Here is a 26780-nt window from a genome sequence, read left to right as displayed (position 1 = left end):
TCTTCCAGTGATTTTAATAACGTGGGGAAAGGTTCATAGTAAGTTAAATGGGAAAAGCAGGACATAAACTGATCTCCGCTCCGCAGTATAGGTGTGTTCACTGGCGTATATACAAATACAGACTGCACGTAGATTGGTAATAATACCAAAAATCCTTCTAAGTTGCTCTTGGTTCTCCCCTCAGATCAGCCCCCCCAACCCCCCCCCGGGGCTCTCACATAAGAAGGTGCATAGGGGGAGAATGCTGACCATGTGTCTGTAGCTGGGAGCACATCTGAGGATGTCATTTTTGTAAAAGATGACACCAAGGGAAAGAGTATTCAGAACATCGCCAGGGGCTGGTGTTTATAAAGTTTTTATTTTCTGTTTTCTTAAAAATAACATTTGACTTCCTTTATGCATGTGTGGAGTGTACTTGTTTCCTTAGGCTGAGTAATAGGCAGATAAAGACAACACGAGGCAGGGTCCCCAAGTGGAGGGGGGGCTGGGGTGAGGGGCTGGGGGCACAAGGGAAAGGGAGAGGGTGGGGTGACTCACAGGACGCTTGAGTGCCCATCAATGCACATACACGGTCTAACACTTTGTTTTTCGATTTTTTTAAGACATCTAAAATTACTGAAAGATACGATTTCAGCACTGAAATATACAGACGGAAATCCAAGCACTTGAACACAATTCTTAACTCTAAGCTCAGTTATTGCACATCACACAATTTAAGTAGGCTTCAGGCTATAAAGCAGTTTGCTCTGCTTGGGACTTCCTCGGGATGTCTCGAGTCTCCTTTTGTACCCCCAGTGTCTCTTCCCTTTGACCCCCGCCAGCCCACAGCCTCACAATGATGGCGCCAGGTGTCAGCAGAATAGCCATTTGTCCTCCCCAAGGGCTGCGGTGAGGCTTTGGTGAAATGGAGGGTTCCCATGTGGGTCCCACCCACTCAGAGGTGAAGTTGGAAGCAGACAGAGCTCATGAAAGGCGCACAGGTGGCCACCAACCCCAGGTGGGCCGGTGTGGGGAAGGAAGTGTGACCACTGACCACCTGCAGTCACAGCACCAGTTGGACAAGAGGGGGCCGTCATGATGCCCCCTGATGCCCTCATCAACTTCACCTTCCTCTTCCTCCTTCCTGAGCTCGAATGCCGTGCCTCCTTCCCCATCACCCTGAACCCTCTGAGTGGTCTCTCAAGGCACATTTGTTCTCTCCAACTCCAACTCCGCCATCTTAGACATACCCATCTCTCCCAGCACCCGTGGGTGAGGAGGCCTGGCAGCTCCAGAGCCAGGCAAGAAACTGCTCTTCAAATTTGGTTGAGCTCTTTTCAACAGAGCCCTAATTCCACTGCCTGCCTAAACCAGGGGAGAGAGGATATCCATGTAGAGGGACATGGCAGGAGCTGGGTGGCAGGCAGCTTGGTCAAGGGCATGAATCCGATGAGCCAAGGAAGGCCCACCCTGCAACCCTGCTCACGAGAAAGCCTGCAGCTTGTCTGACAAGAAGTCACTTAGAGGCTGTCAGCCCCCTGGGAACAAGATGCTTTGTCCTAGCTCTGGGGGCGGGGGGCTCAGTCTCAGAGAGTGGGGTGAAAAGCAGGGTGGGGGCTTCAGAGACAGGGCAAGGCTGGACCCCTGAGTCCCACCAGGGTCTAATTCAACGCCTTTTGCTTTCTTTCTACAACATATTTACAAGGTCATAAGAAACGTGCACAACCAGAAGACCCAGAGACACAGAGAGAGCTTGTGCCCCCAGGAGGGGAGGGCAACGGTGAGAGAGGGGTGCCCCTTCCTCCCTGCCCCCTCCCCACCCTGGAACGCCCCAGCCTCCTCAACAGCTGCTCCCAGTGACAGTTCTAGAAGCCTCAGCTGGGGCAGAGGGAAGAGACAGACAGACTCCAATCCTAGCGAGAGCGGGAAGCTTCAAGTAGCTCAGAGGGGCGGCTGTTCAGGGAGCAGAGGGCGGTTCCCTGAACTGAGCCAGGGCCAGAGGGAGGAGGTGGGAGGGCAGGGAGGGCCGTGGGGGGGGGGGCGGGGAGACATGAGTGGGGGGTCTGGGACAGCGCGACACCCTAACCTGTGCTGCGGGATGAAAAGCAACACCCTAACCTGTGCTGCGGGATGAGAAGTGGCTCATGGGGCTAGCTGCGGTTTCGCTGTTTTCCCCAGGACAGGACTGGGAAGATGTTGACTCCGGGGTGCAGTCAAAGGGGCAGACAGGGTGAGGTTCTTCCATAAGGTCCAACAGACTTAGCGGATGCTGCAGAAGCCGGGGAGGGACAGGCTGGAGCCTTGTCCAGGGAGCCTCGCCCCGGGGGCCCCCACACAGCCACACTCCTCACACCCCAGGCCCCCGGGGCGGGGGGGTGGCCCCCAGGCTCTCACACACATTCACACACATACTGCCGCTCACACACACACACACACTGCACTCACCACACACAGAAGGGCAGCAGAGGCCCAGGTCCAGGTTAGAAATTCTTCACCCAAAGTGTTAAGGAATTTGCTTCAACAGGGAGAATGGGACAGATTAGGAAAGAAAACAAAAAGAAACCCAAAACATGTGGCCCGGTCTCATCCATCCTGGCTCCCAGCTGGTAAGGAGATTTGGGGGAACGGGGAGGTGTGGCCCCAGTCCTGTCTCCTCTGACTTCACAACTCCTGAACACTTCGGAGCCTGCAGAAGCCCCTCCACTAGAGCAGCCTCAGGGGACCCTCCGAGGGGTCAGAGGGAAGGTCCTGGCGCTGGCAGGGGAGGGGGATGGAAATGGGCCTGGTGTCGCCCTCTGGAAGAGAGATGGAGAAAGATCACGGGAGGTGGAGCTTTTCACTGCTTCTCCCTCCCCACATCTCAGGGACAAGCTTCCCATTGGTCTGGATGGGAGAGGAGGTGGATGCACACCCCCACCCCCACCCCCACCCACACCCACACCCACACACCTGGCTAAGACCCAGTGTCTTCACCTGCTGCCTCATCCTCAGGCTCCCAGGAGGGCCCGGGGGACAAGCGCAGTGCAGGAGCCCCACAAGGCCAGGCAGAACCCACCTGCATAACCACCGCCCACTGCCTCCAAGGGAACAGCTCAGACCAGGCCCCCACCTGAGGCCCACAGGAAGGGGACAGGCTGTTCAAGGGTCTGGCACTCTAGGGCTACCCAGCCTCCACTCCCAAGAGCTCCTGCCAGATCGGCACTCTTCTTCCTCCTCCCTCTGCTCCACCCCAGCAGCTTGGCGGCCAGGCCTTCCCCTCCCCCAGCCTCTCAGCTTCTGCCACCCTTGCTCACACGGGCTTGGGTTAGGAAAGCAGAGTTTCTCTGGTGCTGGGCAGTCCAGCACAGGGAAAGGGCTCACTGCAGTGGGTGTCCCAGCCCATGTCATCAGAGGCTGGTGAAGGTGTCCCAGCCACACTGGCCCGGCTCCAGGAGGACCCCAGCCAGCAGGCAGCTCCCTGCCTTCCCTCCTCTCTGCAATGGGGACACCTAAAAAGGGGGGTGGGAGAGGGCAGACAAAGGCAGTAGGAAGCAGGGCTGGAAGCAAGGAGGAGCAATCAAGACAAGAAACCCCAGTCAGGGCAACCCAAGGGTGTCGGGACAGGCTTGGAAGGGGCTTGGGGACATGGCGGGGGGCATCTCATTCCGTCAGTTTTGACCTTGTGGTGGGTGTATGTGTGTGGATGTGTGCACTTTAAAACCAACAATAAATGGAAAGCAAACAACAAGGAGGTCTTTGGAGCAGTGTGGACCAAGGACACATTTGTCAGCGCATGCCACACGCACACACGTTCACACGTCCTGGCCGTGGAGGCCGCACGCGTGCCACGCACACTCACACACCCAGTCCTCCCCGCTGGAGCCGGGGTCCTTCCAGCTGTATTTTCCGGACCCATGCGTAAGTTGGCTGCTTCTGTCCCGGTCTCTGCCGGCCCGTCCCCCCCGGCCACCGGCACCCTGGCCTGCCACGCCTCCCCGAGGGCCATCTACCAGATATAGCCTCCGTCGTCCGCCTCGCCTGCCTCGCCCTCCTCCTCCTCAGCCTCCTCGCCTGCTTCCTCTGTCTCCTTCTCCTCCTCATCCTCCCAGCCGACACCACTCCCAAAGTCCCCCGAGAAGCCCACGAGGTCGTCTGTGAGGGGAACAAGCCGAGGGGCAGGTTAGGACCCCGGGGGCTGCCTCTCCCCCCTGCCAGCAGGGAGCACCCAGCCAGGCCCCCCCCCACGAGCCCTCCCAGGGCTGGTCACGGGGTTGGGGGGGGGGGGCGCCCATGCTGCCGCCGGGCCCTTACCGCAGTCGGGGCTGCCGTGCGTGCGGGTGCCTGTCAGCTCCAGGCCCAGCTGGTCCACGCACCAGCAGTCACCCCGGCTCTGGTCACACTGCATCTTCCGGTAGTAGCCGTCCTCATCACAGCTCGGGATGAAGCTTCCTGAATGCGACAGGAACCAGCAGGGTCAAAGCAGGCGCCTTGCGGCGTGAGCTCTTCGGAGAGGTGGCCCTGGAGCCTGGGGCACGAGCAAGGGTCCAGACCCCACCAGAGCGCAGCCAGCCCAGGTACCAGCCACCCGACAAGCGCAGATGTCCAGGGCTGGGCGTGAGCATCTCCTCTGGCTCGACCGACTGGAGCCGGGAAAAGCCACCTCCCTGATGTCACAGTGCTCAACACCCTCGCTCCTGCAGCTGATCCTGTGGCCGGGCTGTTGGCTCTCAGCAATGCCCGGGCCTCTCCTCTCAGCCTCAGGGCCCGCCCGCTCTCCCTCAGGCCCTGGAACTGCGGCCCCTCTGCCCACCCGACAGACTTCTTCGGAGAGCAGACAGAGACTCTGCCCCTGCAGGGAGGCGGGTGAGACACACATCGAAATTGATAGTTCCGGGCACTACAGGATGGGCACCCTGAGGCCCAGTGAGCACGCTCAGGGAACACAGACCTGAGAGGACTGCCTCCAGGAGGGACGAGTGTGGCTTCCTGGTGGAAGGAGCACTAACACCCATCCCCGAAGGTCACCGGGCTCTCAGTCAACAAGGCTCTGTGGGGTGGTTCCGGCATTGTGTGGGCCCAGTTAAATACCAAGCTGTTCTCAAGTCACCACGAGGCCCCATGGGATCTGCCTTGTGGCCCTCTGCCCCCTCAGCCACCATGACCCAGCCATGTGGGCCCTTCCTTTCTGTTTCCCAAGAACCTTGAGCTTCCTCCCGCCCTTGGCGGGCTCCTTCTCATCTCTCAGGTCTTCCTTTGAACACCAGGTCCCCCAAGAGGCCTTCGCACACGTGCAGGCTAACTTCTACCCACGGTGTTCTCCCTCAGCACTATACGGACACAAGCCACCGTGGGTGGTTCTGTCTTTTTGGTGTGTCAACCTCTGTGTTGTGTTTTCCCAAGTAGCCTGTGTGCTTTCTGAGACCAGGGACCAGTCTGCCTTGCCCATCAGTTCCGACCTGGGCCGGGTCTACAGTTCCCTCTGGGGCTGACGCTCAAGTATTTACTGCAGACATGAACATCTGCTACGGAGGGCACTCACCTGACTTTTGCACGTACCTCCCTACTGAAGTGAATTGAATGGACGGTTCTAGGAACCTTCCGTTATCCCCTCCTCCAGCCGCAGAGTGGATGAGCACTTGAAACACACTTATTAAGCGGCTGCTTGGGAGATCCTGTCTTACCATGAGGATAAGAGCAGGAAGGGAGTTCCCTTTCCCGTCTTCCTAGGCCACAGCCCCCTCTGGGTTCAGCGTCTTCCATAATGCCCCGGGGTTGGAGTCTCCAGGCCTCAGGGGGACCCTGTGGCACCCCTCCCCTGCCTCCTCCAAGCCCAGCCCAGCCAGCCCCCTCACCTGGCTTCTTCTTGGAAGCCTCCTGGATCTGGATGCGCTCCAACTCCACCAGGCAGGGAGGCTCTGCGGGGAGAGAAGCAGCCTCTGATGGGGGCCATCCCATAGTGCTGGTCAGACTCACAGAGTGGCCCCCAAGGCTTGGAAGCCCAGGCAGGAGGCTCTGCAAGATGAAACACCCAGGCTTTGATTTGGGGAAGCCCCACAGTGGTAGTGGGATGCACGGATCCCTCCGAGTTCCCAAAAATTGACACAGGGGCTCTGCAAGATAAAAAAAAAAAAAAGCTCCAACTGGGGGAGGCCTTTCCATGGCTGTGGCATGGGCTGGGGTGCCCCAAGAAGCCCAGGGCTCCCTGAGATGTTGGGGATTCATGGGATGAGGGCCCAGGATCCAGAAGAGGAGGTGGAGTGCACAGATTCCCCAGCGGAGAGACCCAAGGGGAAACATAAGACCAGAGGGAAGGATAGACAGAAGCTCAAAAAGAGGGGCGCCTGGGTGGCTCCGCCGGTTAAACATCCAACTCTTGGTCTCAGCTCAGGTCTTGGTCTCAGGGTCATGAGTTCGCGCCCTGTGTTGGGCTCCACGCTGGGCATGGAGCCTACTTAAAAAAAAGAAAAAAAAAAAAGAAGCAGCCGCCCAGATGTAATTACAGTCAAATCTAACTAGCCTGTCGCCGTGAGAAGTCCCTAGCCCTTCCCAGCGAGAGGCCTGGCTGACGGTAAAATGAGATCAGTCCCCAGCCTCCTGCCCAAGTTGGCTGCTGTACAGAATGGACAGAATGAGCTCCAAAGACCTGGAAGGTGAAAGTGCCAGAAGGCGGGGCAGGCGGGGTCCCTAAAAGTGACCTAGACCCCACACACCGGCAGATGGATTTGTGGTTGACATGGTGCTCTGCACCCAGATTTTCTCCGTTCACCCTCACAACAGTCTCCCACACAGGTGGTATCTCCCAAATGGGATGAAGAAACCAAACTTGGAAAGATTCAGCGCCTTGCCCCATGTCCCGAACCAGCCTCTGGTGGAGGCCTTGTGGAAGGCTGGGCCTCAGGCCGCGGAGGCTGTGCCGCCTCCACCACACGACGGCGGCAGGAACCAGGCAGGACCCTACCTCCAGGCCGGCTGGCCAGCTGACCCCCGGGAACCTCAGTTTCCCCACTGACGATGGTTGCCGCCCGGCCCGGATGGTCTCCGAGCACGTACCCAGCTCTGGTTCAGGATATAGAAAGCTAGCAAATGATGTCCTATCTCTAAGGCTGATGATCACAGATTTGGGGTAAATCATGTGAGATGTGCCCAGAAGTGGAATCCTTGAGAAGCCAAGAGAGCTTCAGAGCTGTAGGACCCAGCAGCCCTCTCCAAGGCCCCAAGGGGCCCTAGAAATGTCACATGTATAGTTTTAACTTTCCCAACGTGCATATGCTTCAGGACCCACAAAATCTGGATCACTGAGGAGCTTGCCAAGGAATGGAGTTAAAGTGCTGGTTTTCCTAGGCTCCAACAGATGAAGCACTGGAGAGGGCAGGAAGCAGGTGAGCTGGGGGCGGGGGGGGGGGGGGCAAAGAGGGGGCGGGGCCGGTGATGGGTTGGGGCCAGCAAGGAGCAGGTGGTCTGCAGTGGGACCAGGGGCCAGCCAGGGGCCACACTCACTCTCCCTCCAGAAGCAGAAGCACCACTCAGCAGTGGAGACACGGCCGTCCTTGTAGGTGTCGCAGGAATTGAAGAAAGGGCGGATGCAGACCTCATATTTGTCCAGGTTGATGGCAGCCAGCTCGGTCTGGTCCAGGAAGAGGTCAGCACTGGTGTCCAGCTTGGAGAACATCCAGCCAATGGAGTCCTTGCAGCTGGCCCCCAGGCTCTTGTCCAGCCCTGAGGAGAAGGCCAGGTTCAGGCACACTCAAGGTAAACCACTCCATCCATCTGTCCACCCATCCCTCCACCTCTCTGTCTGTTCAGGGTCAGGGTCAGGGCAGCTCAGAATGTAACTCAAGAATGGCCGAAGGTTGGTCCCTCTGCCTCTACACAGGACTGCACCTAAGCCATTCAAAACCCTGTTTGGAAAGCCCTTTAGGGAAAATAATTTCTTGCCTTCTCTTGGCTACCCATTTTAGGGTTTAAGCTCCTTCCACCCACTTGTAGAAGTTCTTCCAATAGCTAACCCAAACCCCTCCTGTCTAGTTGAAGCCTTCTTGTTGTTCCAGGGTTTAGGCCCTTTTTGAGGCCCTGGATTCCTGGAGAGAGGGGAGGGAAATGAGACCTGCCAGGGTGTGGCAGGAGGGAACACAAGGCAGGCTGGCTCAGGGCACACCTGTCGCCCCATTGCCCTCCCTCCACCCAGGCAGAGCAAGCAGCTTCTGTACCACTGGCCAGGTTGGCCCCACCGCCGGCCGAGCCATTTTGCTTGGCGTTCTCATGAAGGAGTTGGAACCAGTCCCGCAGCCGGTCCCCCAGGTCAGCCAGGTCTTGACCTGTGCAGGTCTCTACAGTCGGCAGAATGGGGAGAAAGGGGTGTGGGTGAAGGTGGGGTTAAGCACAGCATGGTCTCAGCTTGGGATGCTGCCCTACAGGCCAGACCCTGGGCAGTGGTCAGGAGGGAAGGGGAATGAGAAATCAAAGGCCCCCTCCCATCCTCTCCCATCTTCCTCCCCCCGCAGTCCCTAGCACTAAAACCACACAGCGCATGCTCCCTATACCCCACGGGTCCTCAGGCCCGTCCTTATTTTTGCCACTTCTCCCTTCCTGCTCTGTGAACCTCTCTTAGCATCCCAGAGCCCTGAAGGAGGCACTCCAGGAGATGTTGGCAGGGAGGGCTCCCCCAGCCTGGCTGGGGCCCAGCACCAGCATTACCTGGCTTGCTGTCGGTGGTGGAGGGGGAGGCCTGCTCTGTGGGGCAGGGGCAGGGGCCCTCACATCTCACGGTCAGCTGCTTGCTGCTCAGGCAGGCCTGCTGCTCCAGCTTGCACTGCATGAGGAGAAAGTTTGGGTTGTGTGATTGGGGTGGGGCTCACCCATGGCTACTTGTAGCTGGGGTACTTCGAGCCTACCAGGCAGCCACATCTGACAGGAGGGACAGCAGGTACCTCTGGGGGGCCGAAGGTACATAGTGTTGGGGGGACAGCAGGCCTGGAAAGGGGTTCCCAGGGATACAGGGGCTCCCATGAACCCTGGTCTGCACCAGCTTAACATCTCTGCACATTTATCTTGCCCGGGACACCAGGCTCCCCCATGCCTTTACCCCCACCCACCCACCTCCCTATTGAGCTGCCTCCTGGCCCTCTGGCCTATCTTCCTTCTTACCACAGTCCCTCGGTCCCCAGGGAACTGGCTGCGGGCCCCTCCCTCCGTGGTCTTTCCACGGTTACCTCCAACGGGCTTCGCCCAGCTCTCTGGACAACAGCCGCTGGCTCTCTGCTCACGCCTGCTAACTCCCTGCCTTTACTAAAAACCCTCTGCCACAGCTGTTTGCAACAGCCGGCCTCGGAGAGGGTCTCATCCACTCCTTGCCCTTAAAGTGTCTTCCCTGGTCCTGTCTGGTTCATCCCCGTGGGATGACAGCTAATGAGAAGGGGTCGTAGTGTTTAATAGTATCTCCCTTGGTCCCCGGCAGCTCAGCAGAGAACACGGAAGCTCAGAGAGGCCCAGGGACTTGCCCAAGGCCAAGGGGCTGGGATGGAAGCCAGACCTCCTGATGACCTCTACCTCCCCGAAGGACAGCTCTGTGACCCTCAGAACACAGCTTCCTGCCCAAATCTTGCTCTGCCCTGGGGCTGTGTGACAGCCCTCTTCTCCTCCTCCCTCTCCCTCCTGCCTCCCCAGTGCAGCTGCTGCTGCTTCTTCTTCTTTTTTTTTTTTTAAAGATTTTATTTATTTATTTGACAGAGAAAGACAGAACGAGAGAGGGAACACAAGCAGGGGGAGTGGGAGAGCGAGAAGCAGACTCCCCACTGAGCAGGGAACCTGATGTGGGACTCGATCCCAGGACCCGGGGATCATGACCCGAGCCGAAGGCAGACTAACGACCGAGCCACACTGCGCCTCTGGCGCAGTCTCTCTCCCCTCCCGGTGAACTTTCCCCTTGCCCACAGCCTGTGAATCTGTGACTCATAAATCTGCATGTCACCCCGAAAGGGTTCCTAAGCCCTAGAAGCCAACCCTAGCTAACAGTGCCCTCCAAAAACCAAGCAACTCCCAACCCCTGGTGGCTAGCAGAAGCATTCACAATTAGCACCTGCATTTCTATGGTCCTTTAGAGTTTATAAAATGCTTTCCCGAATGTCTCACTTAACTTTCATAACAAGCCTATAAGGTAGGGATTCACTCCCCCGCCAACCACCATTCCCTCCCACATGGTTGTCTCATGAAGGATTATTTTCTCCTGCCCCAGAATGCCTGGTGCTTGCTGGTAAACACCATCCCCTCTGGGTGGAAATCTGCCTGTGGAAAGCTCCATCCATCAACCCCCAACCCCGACAACTGGATGACATGGCTCCTTCCTTCCAGAGCCCTGGGTACTTTCTTGACTTACCTCACTTGCTCTGACTCGCAGTTACCTGCCAACCTGTATCTTTCAAGACCCACTGCCCACCTGCACCTGTATCAGGCCAGGGGCAGGGTCTGGCTCCGACTCTCAGACAGCCCCAGCCCAGGGCTCAGGTATCCCTTCTATGGTCGGCCACACCGCATGCACTGACCGAGGACACCTGGCCTGTGTCAGCACTGGGAGACCCCTGGAGGCCCTGGTTCGTTGTCCTCTCTCCCCCGCCTGGCTTCGGGTGTCAACCCAGCCCCCCATCCCACCCCCCACCTGGGGCCAGAGCTCCTCACCACCGAGCTGTAAGTGTGGCCATCGGAGCCACAGACTGAGGCGAGCGGGGCCATGTGACAGGGCTTGCAGATGGTCTCTTTGTTTCCAGGGAGTTTCGGGGCAGGCTGCTTGATCCTACAGGAAGACAGGGATGGGGAGGGCATGGGGGGTGGAGGCAAAAATGAGAGAGGGAAACACAAAGGGAAGGTTCAAGAGACTGGCTCCAACAGGAAGCTGGCCCTGGTGATCTATAGCACCGGCAGCCTCCTCCCTGCCCCTGCCCACCCTCCCCATCAGCCCTAGCCAGACCCTCCTCCGGCTCCTAAGGGCGGATGGAGCCAACTGGGCAGGGTGCAGACCCCAGCTACCCCTCTCCTGTGGTTACCGAGTCCAGCAGGGCCTTCAGGCAGCAACTCCGGGTCTGACTGCAAGACTTAAAAAGGAGCCGCACCTTGCATAAGGGGTCACACCAAATCAGAGGTTGCAAACTGACGGCCCATGGGCTGTATCTGGCCCAGAGACTCATTCTGTTTGGCGGCCAAAGGTGTTTGGCTTTGAGTTATTCACCAAGAGTTCACATAGAAACCTGGATTCCTGGAGAGAGGGGAGGGAAATGAGACCTTTTCCAGGGGTCTGGATCCTGGCAGGTCTTGTCCTTTCCCTCCTCTGCAAGCCTCAGGAGCTACAACCTTAAATATTTCATTAAGTCGTTGCATGTCAGAGCTGGAGAGAATCTCAAACTATCTGGGCCAACCTATTTGACTTACGGATATGGACACTGAGTCCCAGAGAGGAGAGATGCCTTTCCCTGCGTCCCACACTGCTTGGTGATGGATCTCACATAGTGTGGTGGTCTTAGAATATGTCTACAGATTCTTTGACACTCCTCCCTTCAACAGATGGAGTGTAATTCCCTTCCCCTAGAGACTCGCTCCTAACAAAGAGAAGTGGCAGAAGTAATAACGTATGATTTCTGAGACTAGATCATAAGTGACATTGTGGCTTCCTCCTTGTTCTCTCTCTCCTTTGGATGCCTCACTGAGGGGAGGCCAGCTACCATGTTGTGAGGACACTCAAGCATCCCTATGGAGCGAGGTCTATGACTAGAACCAACAGCAATCCAGCCTTCAGGTGACGCAGCCCCGGACAGCACCTTGACTGTAACCTCATGGCAGACCCTGAGCCAGAACCATCCAACAGAACCACTTCTAGATTCCTGACCCTCAGAAACTGAGTGAGATAATACATCTGTTGTCTTAAGCACAAAGTTTCAGGGTAGGTCATTTTGCAGCAACAGGTCACTGCCACATAGGAGACGATCAGGCAAGCCCTTGCTATTTAAGCAATGCCCCCAGAACCCCCCACTCCCCAAGGCCCTCACCTGTGCTCCAGCTTCTTGCGGCTGATGCACATGGCCCGCTGGTAGCCCTGGGCGATGCACACCTTGTGACGGCTGCACTTCACCTTCTGGCAGGGGTCCTTGGTGGTGTCCAGGGCTGCTGGGACACAGGGCCAGAACACAGGTCACCTGAAAATCAGTGCCAGAGAGCCCAGGAAGCCCCCAGCCCCCCTTCTGAGCCGAGAAGCTCCTCTCTGCAGTAGCCCTGAGAACCAAAGCTCCTCGGCTCCAGAAGCCCCACTCCCATCAGGGCCCGGCTCCCACAGAGCCCCCAAGGCCATGGTTGGCACGTGCCCTTGGCGGGTCTCAAGGGTTCACGGGTGTCAGTCATAGTCCCTCACCTGGGAGGGGCACGTTACCTTCGTCTCCTTGCTGATTGTCCTCCCAGCTCTTGATGTAGTCATCCTAAGGAAGGACAGGGCGGCGAGGAAGAAGGGAAGGGCTGAGAGTTAGATCCTGGAGCCGAGGCTCAGCTCCAGGGCCAGGAGGGAGGAGGGCTGGACCTGCTCCCACGTGCTAACTGCCATCACCCCAGCCGCTGCCCAGATGACCCCTGGCCCCCCAAGCTCTGCCAGCAGCCCCCCCAGAACTCTATCCCCCTAAATCCTTATTCCAGCCTTGCCCACATGTTCCTTACCCCTCCATCCCATACTGAGTGCTGCAGGGAAGAAGTCAGGGAGAAGGAGAAGAGAGGAGGGTGGGGTGTGGGGCCCCCCCGGCAGTACTCACCTCCACCTCCTGAGGATCAGGCAGCAGCAGCAGGCCACAGGAAATGGAGCAGGAGGGGAGAAGGAGATGGGGATTTTAGTGTGACGCCCACCCTCAGCCCATGTGGTCCCAGCGCTCCGCAGGCCCCATCACGTGACCACAGGCACTGGGCAATGCTCTGTGATTGCTGTGGTCCTCTAAGCTCTATGGCCTCCCACTGGACGACAGTACTCCTGTGTCTTCACTACAGGGAGCTTAAGGCCTAGGCCCACTCAGGGCTGGCTCTAGGAGCACGGGAGGTGAGGCACATGACTTTGAGAGGGCGAGGTCCCATCTCTCCATTGCCCTGGCCCGACCATTAGGACAGATGTCTAAGGGACCCATGCTGCCTGGGAACAGTGGTTCTCACGCCTGGGCCTTAAGTGTCCCAGAAACGCCCCTCCCCCTCTGCCAGGGTGCCTCTCTTGGCAGTCCCCTCCCCCACCACCGGCCACCCTGTGAGTGCAGCGAGGGCGGGGGGCTCTCTTCCACTGGGGGAATGTCGTTCACTCAAGGTCTGACTTTGCTGTAGGGGCCGGACAGTGCACTGAGAGAAAGGGGGGCCGCGGTTCCTCCCAATGTCGCTGGTTTCCGCGGCTCCCATGGTCCAGCTGCAAATCCTCAGATTCAGAGGATCCCAGGAAAGCCCTCAGAGATCATCTGGCCCAGCCCCCTGTGTGTGCGGGAGAGGTCAGACAGCCCAGAGGCAGGAGGTGACCCACCCCAGATCCCAGTGTCTCAGAACCCCGGTCTCCAGACGCCCAGCACAGACCTCCCTTTTGGCCACAACACACAGTCTCCGAGACCTAAGTCACCCGGAGACACCTGCTTGCCCTGCTCCAGCCACAGGGGCCTCCCCGGGGCCCACGACCCCGCCGTCGCCAGAGGCAGAGCAGCTCACACCCAGCCTAGCTCCCTGGCACCAAATCCCCAGCCCCCTCTGGTTTCCCCACTAGCCCTCATGGGGCAGAGGCGGCTGCTGACAACCAGCATACAGCTCCCAGGGCGCTCCAGGTGGAAGCTCCACCAGGCAGGCTGGGGGATGGCCTCTCGGGACTGCAATCTGGCCGTGCCAAGGAGCCAGCTGCCGGCCTCCTCTGCATGGGGCTCCAGGAGCCGGGGGGTCAAGGGCCATGAGGAGCCCCGTGCAGCTGCGCCCTTCATCCTAAGTCCCAGCCACCCAAGGATCAGGGCTGTGCAAGGAAGGGAGGCAGAGGCCACACTGTGGAGTGGGGGTGGGAGTGGGAGGGGGCCAGACACAAAGGAGGGCATCGACAAGTGCTTTGAAAGCCCAAGGGCTACAGGGCCACTGACATCTCCCCTGGAAGTTGACAAGCATCAGAGGAACAGGCAGGGACAAGGGCCTTTATCAACACGGCCTCCTGGGCAAAGGCCAGGAAGGGGCCAGGAACAAGCAGGCAGTGGGCATCACACCCAGGTAGAGCACGCCGTGGCCACGAGTGTACCCTTGTGTGTGCATTCGTGAGGGCCCCAGGTGCACACATGCACACCCATGGGCACATGTTCTAAGGCACGTAGATGTGCAGGTGTGCAAGTCCCATCTGTGAGCACGTGTCCATATGCATGCACGTGTGTGAGGAACTGTACACACTGGGTGTGCGTAGGAAACAAGGACACTCGAGGCAGCTCACCCAATGCCAGATGGTTTTTATCCAGAAATGAGGTTAACAAAGCCCACTTCTGTGAGCAGCCCCCAGTTTTCACACTTGGGGGCCAAGGCCCTCCCTCAGGCTTGGTCTTCTTGTCTCTTCCACAGAGAGAGAGAGGGTGAGGCAGGGCTGGGGTGGAAGAGGAGGGCAGACAGAGCAGCAGACCTCTCCCCACAAGGGGCTCGCTGCACCAGCTCTGCCCTCCCTGTCTTGCTTTCGTGTGTGTTTCTGTGCATCTCTTCGTCCATCTCCTCTTTCTCTCTCTGCTAACCCTTCACTCTGCCCGGGCCTTCCCCCACCACCACCCCAGCCCCTGACGTGTCCGAGCAGCCCTTGCTCCCAGGAGAGTGGGAACAGCCAGCCAGAGAGGAGGGTAAGGAAAAGAGAGGGCCCGGGGTCACACAGTGCCCACACTCCCCTTCCCAGCACACCTTGGGCAAGCACCTTGACCTTTAGGAACTCAGCACCTATCTCCTGAAACTCCTCGGAGATTAAAGGTGCTGTCTCAGGGGTGCCTGGTGTCCAGAAAGCCCTCACCTAATAAAAGCTGTTATAGCAGAAGAAGAGACCAAGGACTCTTGGTGGAGGAGTAGGAAATGGGCAGGGAGAGGCCCCATGCAAAGCCCCTGCATGTGGAAAGGCAGAGCTCCCCGCTCCCCGCCCCAGGGACAGCAGAGACCAGCGCGGTGTGAGGAGAACCGCCCTTGAGGTGTCCCTCGGAGAAGGGTGACGAGGTCCTGTGGGCAGCATGGGGGCAGAGCCCAGGGACACATTTAGGAGCCCCTGAGGTCGGGTGTGGGCAGGCACCACCTATAAGCTGAAAAGGAGGTGTTCGTTGGCAAGTGTGAATAATGCCTTTCAATGCAATGGTGTCTATTTATGGCACCCGAGTGGGCTTATTAGCAGTTGTGACAAATGGTCCCATAAAGGCACTAGGGTCTTCTCAGGAAACAGGGGGCCTGGTTCTGTCCGCGCCCTGCTGGCCATCGATCATGTCCTCCCCTGAGAAACAAGGATTCGGAAAAGCCCACGTCCAGTGCTCTGGAGCGAGGGCCAGGCCAGAGGGAAGGTGGGTCCTGGGCTGAGAGCTACATTTCTGGGCAAAGAAAGAGCACATCTATTTTACCTGGTTGGTTTCAGCCGCCATGACCACCTCCTGTGCCCAGCGGTGCTCCACACAGTGGTCCTGCAGTGAAGCAGGCAGGACCAGTAGGATCAACCCCATAGAAAAGGAGGAAACTGAGGCCCAGAAAGGCAGAGCACCTGGCCAAGGGTCAGAAGACAGATGAAGAGCTGAGCCAGGATTCCTTGGCTGACCTGGCCTGCATAGCAGAGGACTCTCTCACTCAGAGAGGAACAGTGTTGCACTGAGAAGGGGGTGCAGAAGGGGTGGGGAGCAATCTGCACCCAGAGACCACTCTCAGCCTGGCTCACTCTGCATCCTCGGGCTGGAGAGCCCTCCTCTGTGCCATGTGGATCTCAGCAATCGCTGCACAGTAGAATCACCTGCAGAGCGTTTCAACTGCCTGTTGCCCAGAGCCACCTGAGCCCAATGGCACCTTCCGGGGATAGAGCTGCCAGAGCTCCCATGGGCCCCGGCCTGCTCTCAGGGGCGGGGTCCTGCCGGCTCTGCATCTTAGGTCTCAAATGCTCTCATCTCTTCTGGCATCGTCACCTCTACCATGGGGCCTCGGGGAGGAAAAAGAGCAGCTACTCCCTCCCTCTCACACAAAGCAGATGCTCAGTGTGCAAGCCACAGGCTGACTCACTGGAACCCGGGCTCCCGGCCTTCTCCCCTGGAGAGCTCATCACAGCACCCTCTCCAAGCTGACAAGAGTGAGGCCAAGGCTGCCCTTATCATCCCCACATCCTGTCCACCCCACCCGGCTCTCCCCGACCGGCCCTCCCCCCATCAGGTCCCCTCCCCCTCCCGCCTTACCAGCGAGGGCCTCAAGTCTGTGATGTCCCCGGGGGTCTCCCTGTCTTTTGTCCTCCACACCGCTGCAGCTGCAGGGATCCTTCCAGACACAATCCCGACCTTAAAACCCTTCACTGAATATACTTCACTCTCATTTTTGAAAAAAATCTTAAAGGTTAGTAGGTACAAAGGATTCATACCAAAATGTTAATGGTGATTTCCTCCGGGGGATAGAAACACAGAGAATTTTTACATCTTTCTGCCTTTTTCCAATTCTCCAAATTTTCTAAAGTGTGAACATGTTTTACTTTCTATTTTTTTTAAGATTTTATTTACTTATTTGAGAGAAAGAATGAGAGAGAGAGAGAGCCCATGAGAGGGGGGAGGGTCAGAGGGAGAGGCAGACTCCCTGCTGAGCAGGGAGCCCGATGCGGGACTCGATCCCGGGACTCCAGGATCATGACCTGAGCCGAAGGCAGTCGCTTAACCAACTGAGCCACTCAGGCACCCTACTTTCTTTTTTTTTTAATTTTTATATTTTTAAAAAAAATTTTAAGTAAGCTCTAGGCCCAACGCGGGGCTTGAACTCTCAACTCCAAGATCAAGAGTCACATGCTCTACCGACCAAGCCAGCCAGGTGCCCCAGTGAACACATTTTACTTTCTAATGAAGGGGAAAAACTACAATAAATGTTATATTTAAAAACCCTCACTGGCGCACCTGGGTGGCTCAATCGGTTAAGTGTCTGCCTTCAGCTCAGGTCATGATCCCAGGGTCCTGGGATTGAGTCCCGCATCGGGCTCCCTGCTCGGCGGGGAGCCTGCTTTTTCCTCTGTCTGCTGCTCCCCCTGCTTGTGCTCTCTATCTCTCTCTCTGTCAAATAAATAAATAAAATCTTAAAAAAAAAAAAAAACCCTCACTGGTACCCTGTCACCTACAGAAGAAAGTCCATCTTCTCCCGATCTGTTCCTGGCTATGCCAGCCCCATGTCCTTCCAGTAGAGGCTTCAGCATGGCCAGACCTCAGCACAGCCTTCTTCCTCATGCGGGATGTGTATCTGCATCCAGCTCCAGGACTTCTATTCATCTTTCAAAACCCAGCTCGGGCGTCATCTTCCCTAACGCAGCCCCAAGCCCAGCTTTCCTTCAGGCCGATTGTCCCACTTACGTCACGCAATGCTGCTGCTTCGCCCGATTGAGACAGCCAGTTCCTGGAGGGCAGACACCCTATAAAATTCATCCGTCTATTCCCAGCACCTAGGCCACAGTAAAAATACTGCTGATAACAGCCAACATCTTTTCAGCAATTACCATGTGGCAGGCATTGTGCTGAGCACTTTATATTCATTGGCTCCAGTACTCTCTACAACAAGCCCAAGAGAAAATTACTATTGTTATCCCCACTTCTCAGATGATAACACCGAGGCTTGGAGACGTGAAGTGACTTACGCAGGATCACATGTCATTTGCACAGCAGAAGAGTATCAGCACCCCCAGAACTGTGATTCCAGAATCTGTGTCCCTAACCAGGGCTCCGGGCTACTCCACAAACCCATAAACTTTAGTGGATGAGGAAAATCCCAGGCCAGGGGCTGGACCCAGAGGTCTGATCCCAGCTTGGGGTGGTTCTGCCCACCACACCAGCTCTGCTCCAAGCCCTTAGCAGGGTGTCCTGGAGCCAGAGGAGGGGCTGGCTATGGGGGGGGAAAGACACCTGGACACTGCCTTCTCCAGGCGCTTCCCAGAAACCCCTTCCTAAGCCCCTGGTTTGGCTGGTTTGGAGCTCACCCATCTCCTGCTTTGATCTCTGTGGCTCAGCACGGTTGCCATGGAGACGGGGCCCACTGTGCCAAGCTGGGGGAGAGATGGTGGCAAGTGCGCAGGCCTAGCAGGGCTTAGGGGGCACATGCTGGGTGTTTCCAAGCGCTGTTTACTTCCTGTCATTTTAATTAGCACCCAAATCACCGGCTCACTTCACAGCTTGAATTAACCCAATCTCTCCCAGCCTCTCCATCTGCTGAGGAGGATGGGACCCTGCAGTGATTGTAGCCAAAGAAGAGCAGCCCCTCAAGGCTCTGATTGATTGGACTAAGAGCACCTGGGCAAATCCCGCTGCCTCTTTGCATCACAGTGTGATGGGGAGACTCACTGTCCGGAATCAGGGCATGGGGTCCCCGTTTGGCTTTGCCTCTGCCAGCAAGTCTGCAGGCTCCAGTACTGCCCTGGCCGGACCCCCGGGCCCCACTTCCTCATCTATGAAACGGGCTGACTCCCTTGCCTTCCTCCCTGAGCTGTGGAGGTACCCAGCGCAATGTCTCAGAGGACTGGATGAACTATGAAGCTCTAGACTTTCAAAAGCCACAAAACTGGACCACTGAAGCCTGGGTTCTTTGGCACACACGGTGGGAGCCTCAGGGAGGGATGGGCCAGAGGCACTCTGGGGTCTCAGGGTCATCAGGGCCCTCCAGTATAGACTTCTGACATTGTCACCAAATGAGACAGAGGCACACCAACAGGACTAGATGTTCATCATGAGACTTTCAACAGAGCACAACTTTTGCAATCTTGCTATGGCATTTCTTCCTTTTTTACTAGATCAAGAACCTCTAACAATGGAAATGGGCCAGGCCTCTCTCAACCTCTGAAAGGCCCTGTGCCCGGCATTATTTTTGCCTCATTTCTCAGGCGAGGGAGCCTCCGATGGAGCCCAGGCCCCTGGAGAAGGACCAGGAGTGGGGGCACTTGTGGCTGGGGCCTCTCTCGTCCCTCCCTGCAAACAGCCAGAGGAGCATGGAGTGAGGAGCCCAGAAAGGAATGGGGAGGGGCCAAATGGGGGCCATCTAGGCTCCTTCTCCGCTGAGGACTGACACCTCCGTCACACACCCAGGCGGAAGGCACCTTGAGGAGGCAGTGGCTGCCGTGTGGAGGACGTGAAAACAGGGGCAGTCGTTAAATATTTGTCCCCCTCTGGGAGGGGGTGGCAGACGCTCTGGGTTAGGCCTGCACAAACAGAAGGAGACAGGCATCTGGGAGACTCTCAGTCTCCCCCCCCCCCACCCCTTGGAGGAATTTCCTTGGAGGGCAAAAATGTGCTTATCACTCCCAGCATGCCATTGGCTCCCCCTGGCCTCAGGTATGCAAGCAGCAATGCCCCCATTCCACGGGCTTGACTTCTCCACTACTCGGGGCATCTCAGCCACCCTCCTCCCCACCCTCCTTGGGTTTCTGGTTCTAAGCAGCAACCTCAGGGGGCCATAAAGGGCAGAGAACAGGGAGATGGGGCCTGAAATTCTATTCTGAGTTGCCTTAAGACCTTGTTTTCCCTTCTGGAACATGAGTGGGGAGGCAGGATTTAAAGCCCAGATTAAGGATTTAAACCTCTGCGGAAACACAGGCATGGTGCGGGGAAAGAATCCTGGGCTGAGAAGGGAGAAGGGTTCTCGGGTGCCTGCACTTCTCTGGGTCTGCATCTCCATCTGGAAAAGGTAGGGGCTTAGTGCTGCTGAGGCTGCACGGTTCTACTCCCCCAGCTCTTGCAAATCGAGAACTCTGAGGATAGGGGGGAAAGAACCTGAGTAAGTTCAGACTCTTCTATGTGCTCCAGCCTGTGCAAGGGAACACGAGCCAGGGGGTTGCATTCGGGCAGGGGTAAGACACTGGCCACGCCTGGCTTGGCCTTCCAGCTGAGTGAAGCCTTGACCTCTTTTCTGATGATGAAGGGAGTTGGAGGGGCAGGATGCCCTGCCTTGGGGAATCCGTTCTCCACCTGCGGGAGTCCTGTGCTTACCTATTCCCAGGCCTGATGGGTGGATGGATTGCTCCATAGGCACATTGAGGATGAGTGGGAGGCAGAAAGGGGGAAGCTGGCTGCAGCCAGGCCCAGGCCCACAGACACAGGGGCAGAAGGACAGCGAGGGGACAACCTTCCTTCAAGATGTCATTCACTCCCTTATCCTACAAATGAATCACTGGAGAGTCAGGGTGCCAGGGTTCTAGTTTGACTGTCTCCACATTTCAGCGTCCAGAAAGAGGAAGAGATCTCCCCAGATCACAGGACGAGTTAGTTGAGATCCCTTCTGGCACATTCCATAATGCATGCATTTTATCTTGAGTGCCTACAGTGTGCACACACAGCCTGTGCAATGCTCCAAGGACAGGGAGGTAAGGTACACAAGTAGTCTCTCCCCAGGTCCTGCCCTCAGGGGCTTAACTATGGGAGGAAAGTGATAAGCACACATTAAAATACCAGTCAGAGCACTCTTCAGATACAAGTACAAGTGTAAGTGAGGCCACGAGGCAGCACTAACGTGTGCCAAATGACTTTCTGACCAATATATACCGCAGGAACCCTGGGGAGGGGGTTATACCTGCAAATGAATGCTGGTTGAGCCCTTAGGAGCTAAGAGGCTGTCCCATTTCCAGAACCACATCACCCTACCTCCCGCAGCTGGGCCTAGTGAGCTACAGTGGTGCATCCACGCCCACAGAAGACCATGTTATACCTGCAGGGAAACCTATGCAGGGTAGGATAACGATCTCCTGGTGTTTGCCCCAAGATGCCATTGGACCCATTCCTCAGCATTCCCTGTCTCCGGCTAATATATACCCTATCCTGATTTGGTGCTGCCCGCTGCCCAGCTTGTGGAAGGGGTGGGGGGGGTATATCTGCGGGTGAAGAGGCTGTGGACCGGCTCTAGTACCATCTTCCTGCAGTCATAGAACGCTAAGGGCTCTGTAGAGGCTTCTGTTTAGCCAGCCGATTAAGCCCCTGGGTCAATCAAGGGCCAGAAACGTGAAGTGGCTCTCACAAGGTCACACAGCTAGTTCTGTCCTCTCATGAGGAAGACAAGCTGAGTGTTCTCCCAGGGCCCCTGGGGCATGGGGTAGGCTAGAGCTCTTGCAGTCTTCCAGGCAGCCTCTGACCTTCTGGAGAATGGGAGGGGGTGGTGTTGATCTTCCACCCTCTTCAGCCTGCCTGGAAGGTGAGAGGACCACACAACAGCCTCTCCAGGGAAAGAGTGCTCTTCCCTCCCTCTCTTCCCAAGGCTGGAGCCCTGCTGGGTGTTCAAGAGTCCCTCACCATGCTGACACGGCTCTGGGAGATGCCAGACCCTCCAAATGGGAGAGGATTCAAAATCAGAATGGAGGAGGATGCCAGGGGAGGACTCACCTTCCCATCCCCAAGCCCCAATTATGGAATTCATTCTGACCCAGTTTGGGGTTCTTCTCACGCATCCACACTTATAAACATCTGTGCTGCTCATTCCCACACTTGCGTTGGTTTGGGTGTGTGGTATGGGGACAGGGGAGGGGCAGGGAGAAGGGAGCCCCTTTGTGGCTAAACCTTGTTACTGGCTTACTTGGTGATCATAAAAATCTGAGAGTCATGAGTAGCCAGCAGGCACTACTCTCCCCGGCCAGCCCCCAGGATCAAGGTGAAGACCCTCGTGCAGGGGAGGTGCTCAAACCTGCAGGGAATGAGTGAACACACATCAATGTCTTTCTCATGGAGACTGAGGCGCAGTGGGGGCTAGCCCCAGAGATGATGGTCCATCGGGTAGCTTTCTGTGGGGGCTTGGGGCTGGGGAGTCCTGCCTGAAACGGATGCCCTCCAGCCCTGTGACAAAAGGCCTCCCATGCTGATGCATCGGTTTTGGTCTCCTTGCCCACCGGAGAGGGAAGGCGACGTACCTGGCATCATGTGGCCAGCCAGTGGCAGGGCCCAAACCCGCACCCAGGCCTTCCAGCTCCCAGGCCAGGGCTCTCCCAGCACACTGCACTCTTGCCTCTCCTGGGTAGAGAACTGCCTTCGGGGTGTCGCTAGGGCAAGGGGTGGGGAGCAGCCTGGTGGCGGGCTGCTGAAGACACTGAGGGCTTTGGCCCACCTTCCTAAGAGGTACTGCTCCAGCCCAGGGCAACCTTGAGGCTCCAAGGGCACAAGCTGGGGTAGACTTTGTTCTTCAGGGTAGACTCTTCCTTCCCATTTGTCCCTAAGGGTTAGGCCTCGAGTGCCCTGAAAAGCAGAGTTGAACCAGATGACCTGGATTCAAACCCCAGTTTGGCCACTTTCTAGCTATTCGGCCCTGCAGTATGTTACTTAACTTCCTTGTGCCTTCGTTTCTTCAACCGCAGAATGCATGGATCATGACAAAATGATAAATAGGGTGGTTGAGGGGCATGAGAGACGATGCATGTCACGTGTTTACTGCAGGGACCAGCAGCTGTAAGCCAGCGCTCACTGCAATCAGTGATTCAACGTACGTTAACTGCGTGCCTCCTGGGGGCCAGGCACCATGCGAGACGCCCGTCAATCTCATGAAAGTTTAATGGAAGTGGAGTACAAAGTAGGGAAGAAGAGCCAAGAAGAAAAAGAACATTCACTGCTGCCTCGCCCGGCTCTTTGGAGCCTGCCCGGAAGAATGCTGTGTAATGGGCCTGGCTCCTCTCACATGCCCGTCTTTATCTACGAGGCCCTGGATGCTCTGTTCTGAAGACCTGCAGTCAAGTCCCACCCGGTTCTGCAGGGAGTGAAGCCAGAGATAATAGCGCCGGGGAGCAGGCCTCTGAAAGGCCCAGGCCTGCCCAGGGGAGGGCACAGCTAGATCACAACCTCCCCCTCTCCTCTGGCATGAAATTCTCTCCTCCCTGGCATGAGGCACTGGCATTAGAGGAAATCTACCCCGGCACAGGATGCACAACCCTGCACCCACTGGAGGGGAGGATTACTCTGCTGGTAAATCCTGCCTCCCTATAATCCTAGTGCTCAGAGAAAGAATGCTAAACTCAACACCCCCTAACCAGCTCAGACCAATTCCAGGTTGGAGCACCTGCCCACGGTTTCTTCCTCTTCTTCGTCCTCCTGACTTCTTCCACATGATGCCCTCAATCTCCCCCCCTCAATTCAGTCTGCACCATTTAATGAGACATGCCCCTAACCTACAGTAGTGACTCCTCCATCCTATGCCCCAAGAACATTCCACTCCTCTTGCCTCCCTTCTACTCAGGCAAACTGGGGGCCTGTGCCATTTTGTGGTTATGAACAATGTTCTGGTGCAACCTGGCAGCACCTTAGAGGTTCAAAAGAACGTCCATCTCCCCTTTGAGGATCCAAGGAACATATTTTCAAGAAAGCTAGCCTGATGAAATGTATATAAAGCCCTATGCTACTGTGCCCAACTAGAGGGCCTTCGGGCTTTAGAGTAGTGAGTGGGGCGTCTACTAACAGAGGAGGGATGAGAAGTATTGGCAGAGTCCCTGTAGACAGTGTGAGCACCGCACAACTCCAGGGGGCACCATCACATTGTGGCACCTCTAGAGTTGTGCAATGCAGTGGCTCTGAGGTAGCAGCCTCCTGCCCTTCTGCCAAAGCTGCCAATGGATCCCCAGAGCCAGACCCTCCTGCCCAGCCTTCCCTGGCCTCCTCTCTCCCTGACTCTGTCTTCCTGCAGCCAAAGCTACCTTAAATGGGGTTTTAGAGGACATCTGCCCTATAAAAGCCTGAGGCCACCCAAATTAATACATGCCCTAAAGCTTTCCATGAATCCTGTGGGGTCAGGCCCTGCAGAATTTATAATCTGGTGCCTTTCTTCTGATAAACAATGGGAGGAAGGAGGAAATGACTGGCACCAATGCAGGGAGACAGGTGGGCAGCCTTGTTTGTGCCAGGGGGTCAAGCAGTCAGTTATTTATCCTCACCTACAGAGTTGGCTATTGGAAGCAGGTGGAGAAAGGGAGATGGGGAGGCATCTTTATTTTTAAACCTTTACCGTTCTGATAAGCATTTCTTTTCCCCCTGACCTTCACCAGTCTCACTTTGGAAGATCAAACAGCCAGTTAGTCAGAGGGAGGCCTGGACCGGTGACACATGGATTTGGGATGGACCAGCCTGCTGCCGCCCCCTCGCTGCTCTGGTCGGGCTGCTTCCCAGGCAGCGGCAGGAGACTGCAGCTAATCTGTGCTGGGCCTGCAGGGGCCTCGGAAAAGGCCTTACAGGGACTCCTGCCTCCCTCGGTGGACCAGCCGTGGGTGGGGCAAACTGCCTACTCTGGGGCCCAGGCCCCTCTGCCCCAGATGACTTGGCTGCATGCGATCCTTTCTGATGAATTACCACCTACCGGTTAGACTTTGAAGAGAAACTGTCACTTGTCTCACGATAACAAAAAGATCCATATCTCTGCCTTTTCCCATCATTTGGCTGGAGAGCATATGAAGTATGTGTGTTTTAAACACATTTCTAAGGAACTTCTGGATGCACACAATTTAGGACGTTCTTTTGAACCTCTAAGGTCACGGTGTGGCCAGTGTTGTACCAGGTGGGCCTGATGAGGGAACTTGGCAAATGAAAAGTGAGAACTGGAGTCCTATTAGAGGCTTTCTGGGAACTGGCAGGCATCTGAAAGCACTAGGTGGCCAGGACCAGCATTCTTCTCCTCCAGTGCATCCGCATCCGGGCCCATCCTCCACCTCACACCCGGCCCCCTTCTCTGGGTTCCAGCCACGCCCTCTGCTACCCGCCCCCCCGCCCCCAGCTCCTACTTCTCCCTTCTGGGAACGCAGCCTCCGGTTTCCCCTCTGATCTACAGGTGCTCGTAAACAAAGTGCTGCAGCAAGCCCGGCTAGTCCGCAGCCGCCTCCCCAACCCCCACTAGGCTAGGTTCGGCCCAAGGTTACGCCAGGGTTCGGGCAGGCGTCCCTGTCCCCAAAGGGACCGCAGACCCAGCTCCTGGGCTTTCCCTTCTGCTTTTCAAGCCCACCGGGCTGCGGAGTCTTTCCTCTGGATCGGAGCTTCTGCCTTCTCTGGGCCCGGCTCCCCGACGAAAGGTTGCTCTTGGAAAACCAACCTCCATGAGCTCGTGCCACTCTGCACGGGGACCCCAGATCTGGCTCTAGTGGACACCCGGAGGTGGCCTCGGCTATTTTCACTGCCGTCGCCTGCCCCCAATCATGGACACGCCTTTCACCATGTCGCCTAATGAGGACTGCTAGGACACCTCCCCCCATCCCCAACTCAAAGCTCCAGCCAAGGGCTCTGTCCCCTTCTGTCCTCCCTCCCCCAAAGCCCAAGGTGGGAATAGAGGGCACTCGCTCAAGACGATGCTACCTACCCGCGGGCCGCACCCAGACCTGCCCGTTCTGCAGTGCCCCGTATGTGGAGCCTGCAGCATCCACCCAGCTGGGGGCAGGCCTGGGGCCTCTTTTTTTTTTTCCACCAAAAAGGAGGGGAGCCGGTCGGGGGTTCAGCCGCAGCCAGGGCCCCCACCCCTCCCGCCCTGCACCCCCACTTGCATCCCGCGCCCCTCTCCGCGCCCGACCTGCAGTGGAGACCGCGTCTGGAGCGCGCGCCCCCGGAGCAACTCCTTGCCCGGGACTCGCCCGGGGCGGCTGTAGGGCTTGGGGTCCCGGGCCTGGGGGGGTGGTCTCGAGGAGGGGGCGCCGAGCTGGGCCGGCGACGGCAGGCGGGAGCGGGTAGGTGCGCGTTGTTTACTCTCGGTGCGGTCAGCCGGCTGGGCTGCGGGGCGGGTGGCTGCGACGTGCCGCCACCAGTCCCGGCGCCCGGGGCTCCGCTCCGAGCCTTCCTCCCCAAACCCGCGCCCCTGGCCCTCGCGGCCCTGCAGACTCACGTCTCGAAAGCGGTTCCAGTGCTTGATCTTGCCGCTGTACTGCGAGATGGACGACAGCCATTGCTCGTCCTCCATGAAATTGCCGGGGGTCTCGCCCTCCTTGAGCCCTTTGGCGTCGCCTTCGGCCAGGGCGGCCGCGGCGAAGAGCAGCAGGGGCAGCACCAGCCGCCCGCAGCCCGGGGCGCGCATCATGGTCAGGGTCCGACCTGGAGGTGGGTGGGGGGTGGTCTTGACTTCTGCAGGATTTTAATGTCCTTCTTCCCACCCCGCGGTTGGCGAAGCAAACGCCGTCGTCTTCCTCCGCCCTCCTGCGGTCTGACTCCGGTGACAGACGGATAGTGGGTCGCGGCTGAAATGTGACCTGGTTAGGAGATGCACTTGTCTGAAAAAGCCCAGCGCTGGACGCGGAGAGGGAGAGAGAATCAGAGAGGCTGCGCCAGCAGGGGCCGTGTCTGTAACTGTAGCATCAGCATCACGTTTGACATCATCATACCTGGTTTAAAAAAAAAAAAAAAAAGAAAAGAAAAGAAAAGGGGGGGGAGGAGGGGGCAGATTTCAAAGGGAAGCGCTAGATGAGAGCGCCAAACGCCAGCCAACCGCAGCAGAACCCAACCCAGCCTCGCACTTAGGGAGTTGCAAACCAAGGAATCCAAATCCTGAGATGTCCCTGCTGTCTCTACAAGGGTGGAGAGCCAGAGAAAGGGCCGGGGGTGTCTCCCCAGGGAAGATGGGAGTGGGGCGGACACAAATCTCTCCAGTTACAAAGCCAGTAGGCTCAGGTGTCTAAAAGGGAATTTGGCCACAGATACTCTGTCTCC

General features: G+C 57.2%; 1 protein-coding gene across 1 annotated transcript; it reads right to left on the bottom strand.

Moving 5' to 3' along the window:
• Positions 1-3691: 3691 nt before the first annotated feature.
• On the bottom strand, positions 3692-26430 carry SPOCK2 (SPARC (osteonectin), cwcv and kazal like domains proteoglycan 2). The gene is made up of 11 exons (XM_028109456.2): positions 25963-26430; positions 12738-12746; positions 12368-12413; positions 11991-12105; positions 10630-10744; positions 8653-8767; positions 8166-8285; positions 7456-7674; positions 5811-5873; positions 4270-4407; positions 3692-4110 (listed from the first exon to the last, which is right to left on the bottom strand). The coding sequence occupies exons 1-11, from the start codon at positions 26152-26154 to the stop codon at positions 3965-3967; spliced, it is 1278 nt and encodes a 425-aa protein (XP_027965257.1). The 5' UTR covers positions 26155-26430; the 3' UTR covers positions 3692-3964.
• Positions 26431-26780: the final 350 nt, after the last annotated feature.

The sequence above is a fragment of the Eumetopias jubatus genome, unplaced genomic scaffold (genome assembly GCF_037043125.1).
Source record: "Eumetopias jubatus isolate StellerSeaLion01/CBP00866 unplaced genomic scaffold, mEumJub1_p1.0 scaffold_17, whole genome shotgun sequence".
Lineage (NCBI taxonomy): Eukaryota > Metazoa > Chordata > Mammalia > Carnivora > Otariidae > Eumetopias > Eumetopias jubatus.
The sequence above is the reverse complement of the archived record's forward strand: the minus strand, read 5'-3'. Positions and strand labels throughout refer to the sequence as shown.

Coding starts and splice junctions, on each gene's coding strand:
- SPOCK2 (XM_028109456.2), bottom strand. CDS start 26,154: ATGATGCGCGCCCCGGGCTGCGGGCGGCTGGTGCTGCCCCTGCTGCTC. Junction 7,675..8,165: donor TGGGGCCAACCTGGCCAGTG/GTACAGAAGCTG, acceptor CCTTCTCCTCAG/GGCTGGACAAGAGCCTGGGG. Junction 5,874..7,455: donor CTTCTGCTTCTGGAGGGAGA/GTGAGTGTGGCC, acceptor CTCTCCCCGCAG/AGCCTCCCTGCCTGGTGGAG.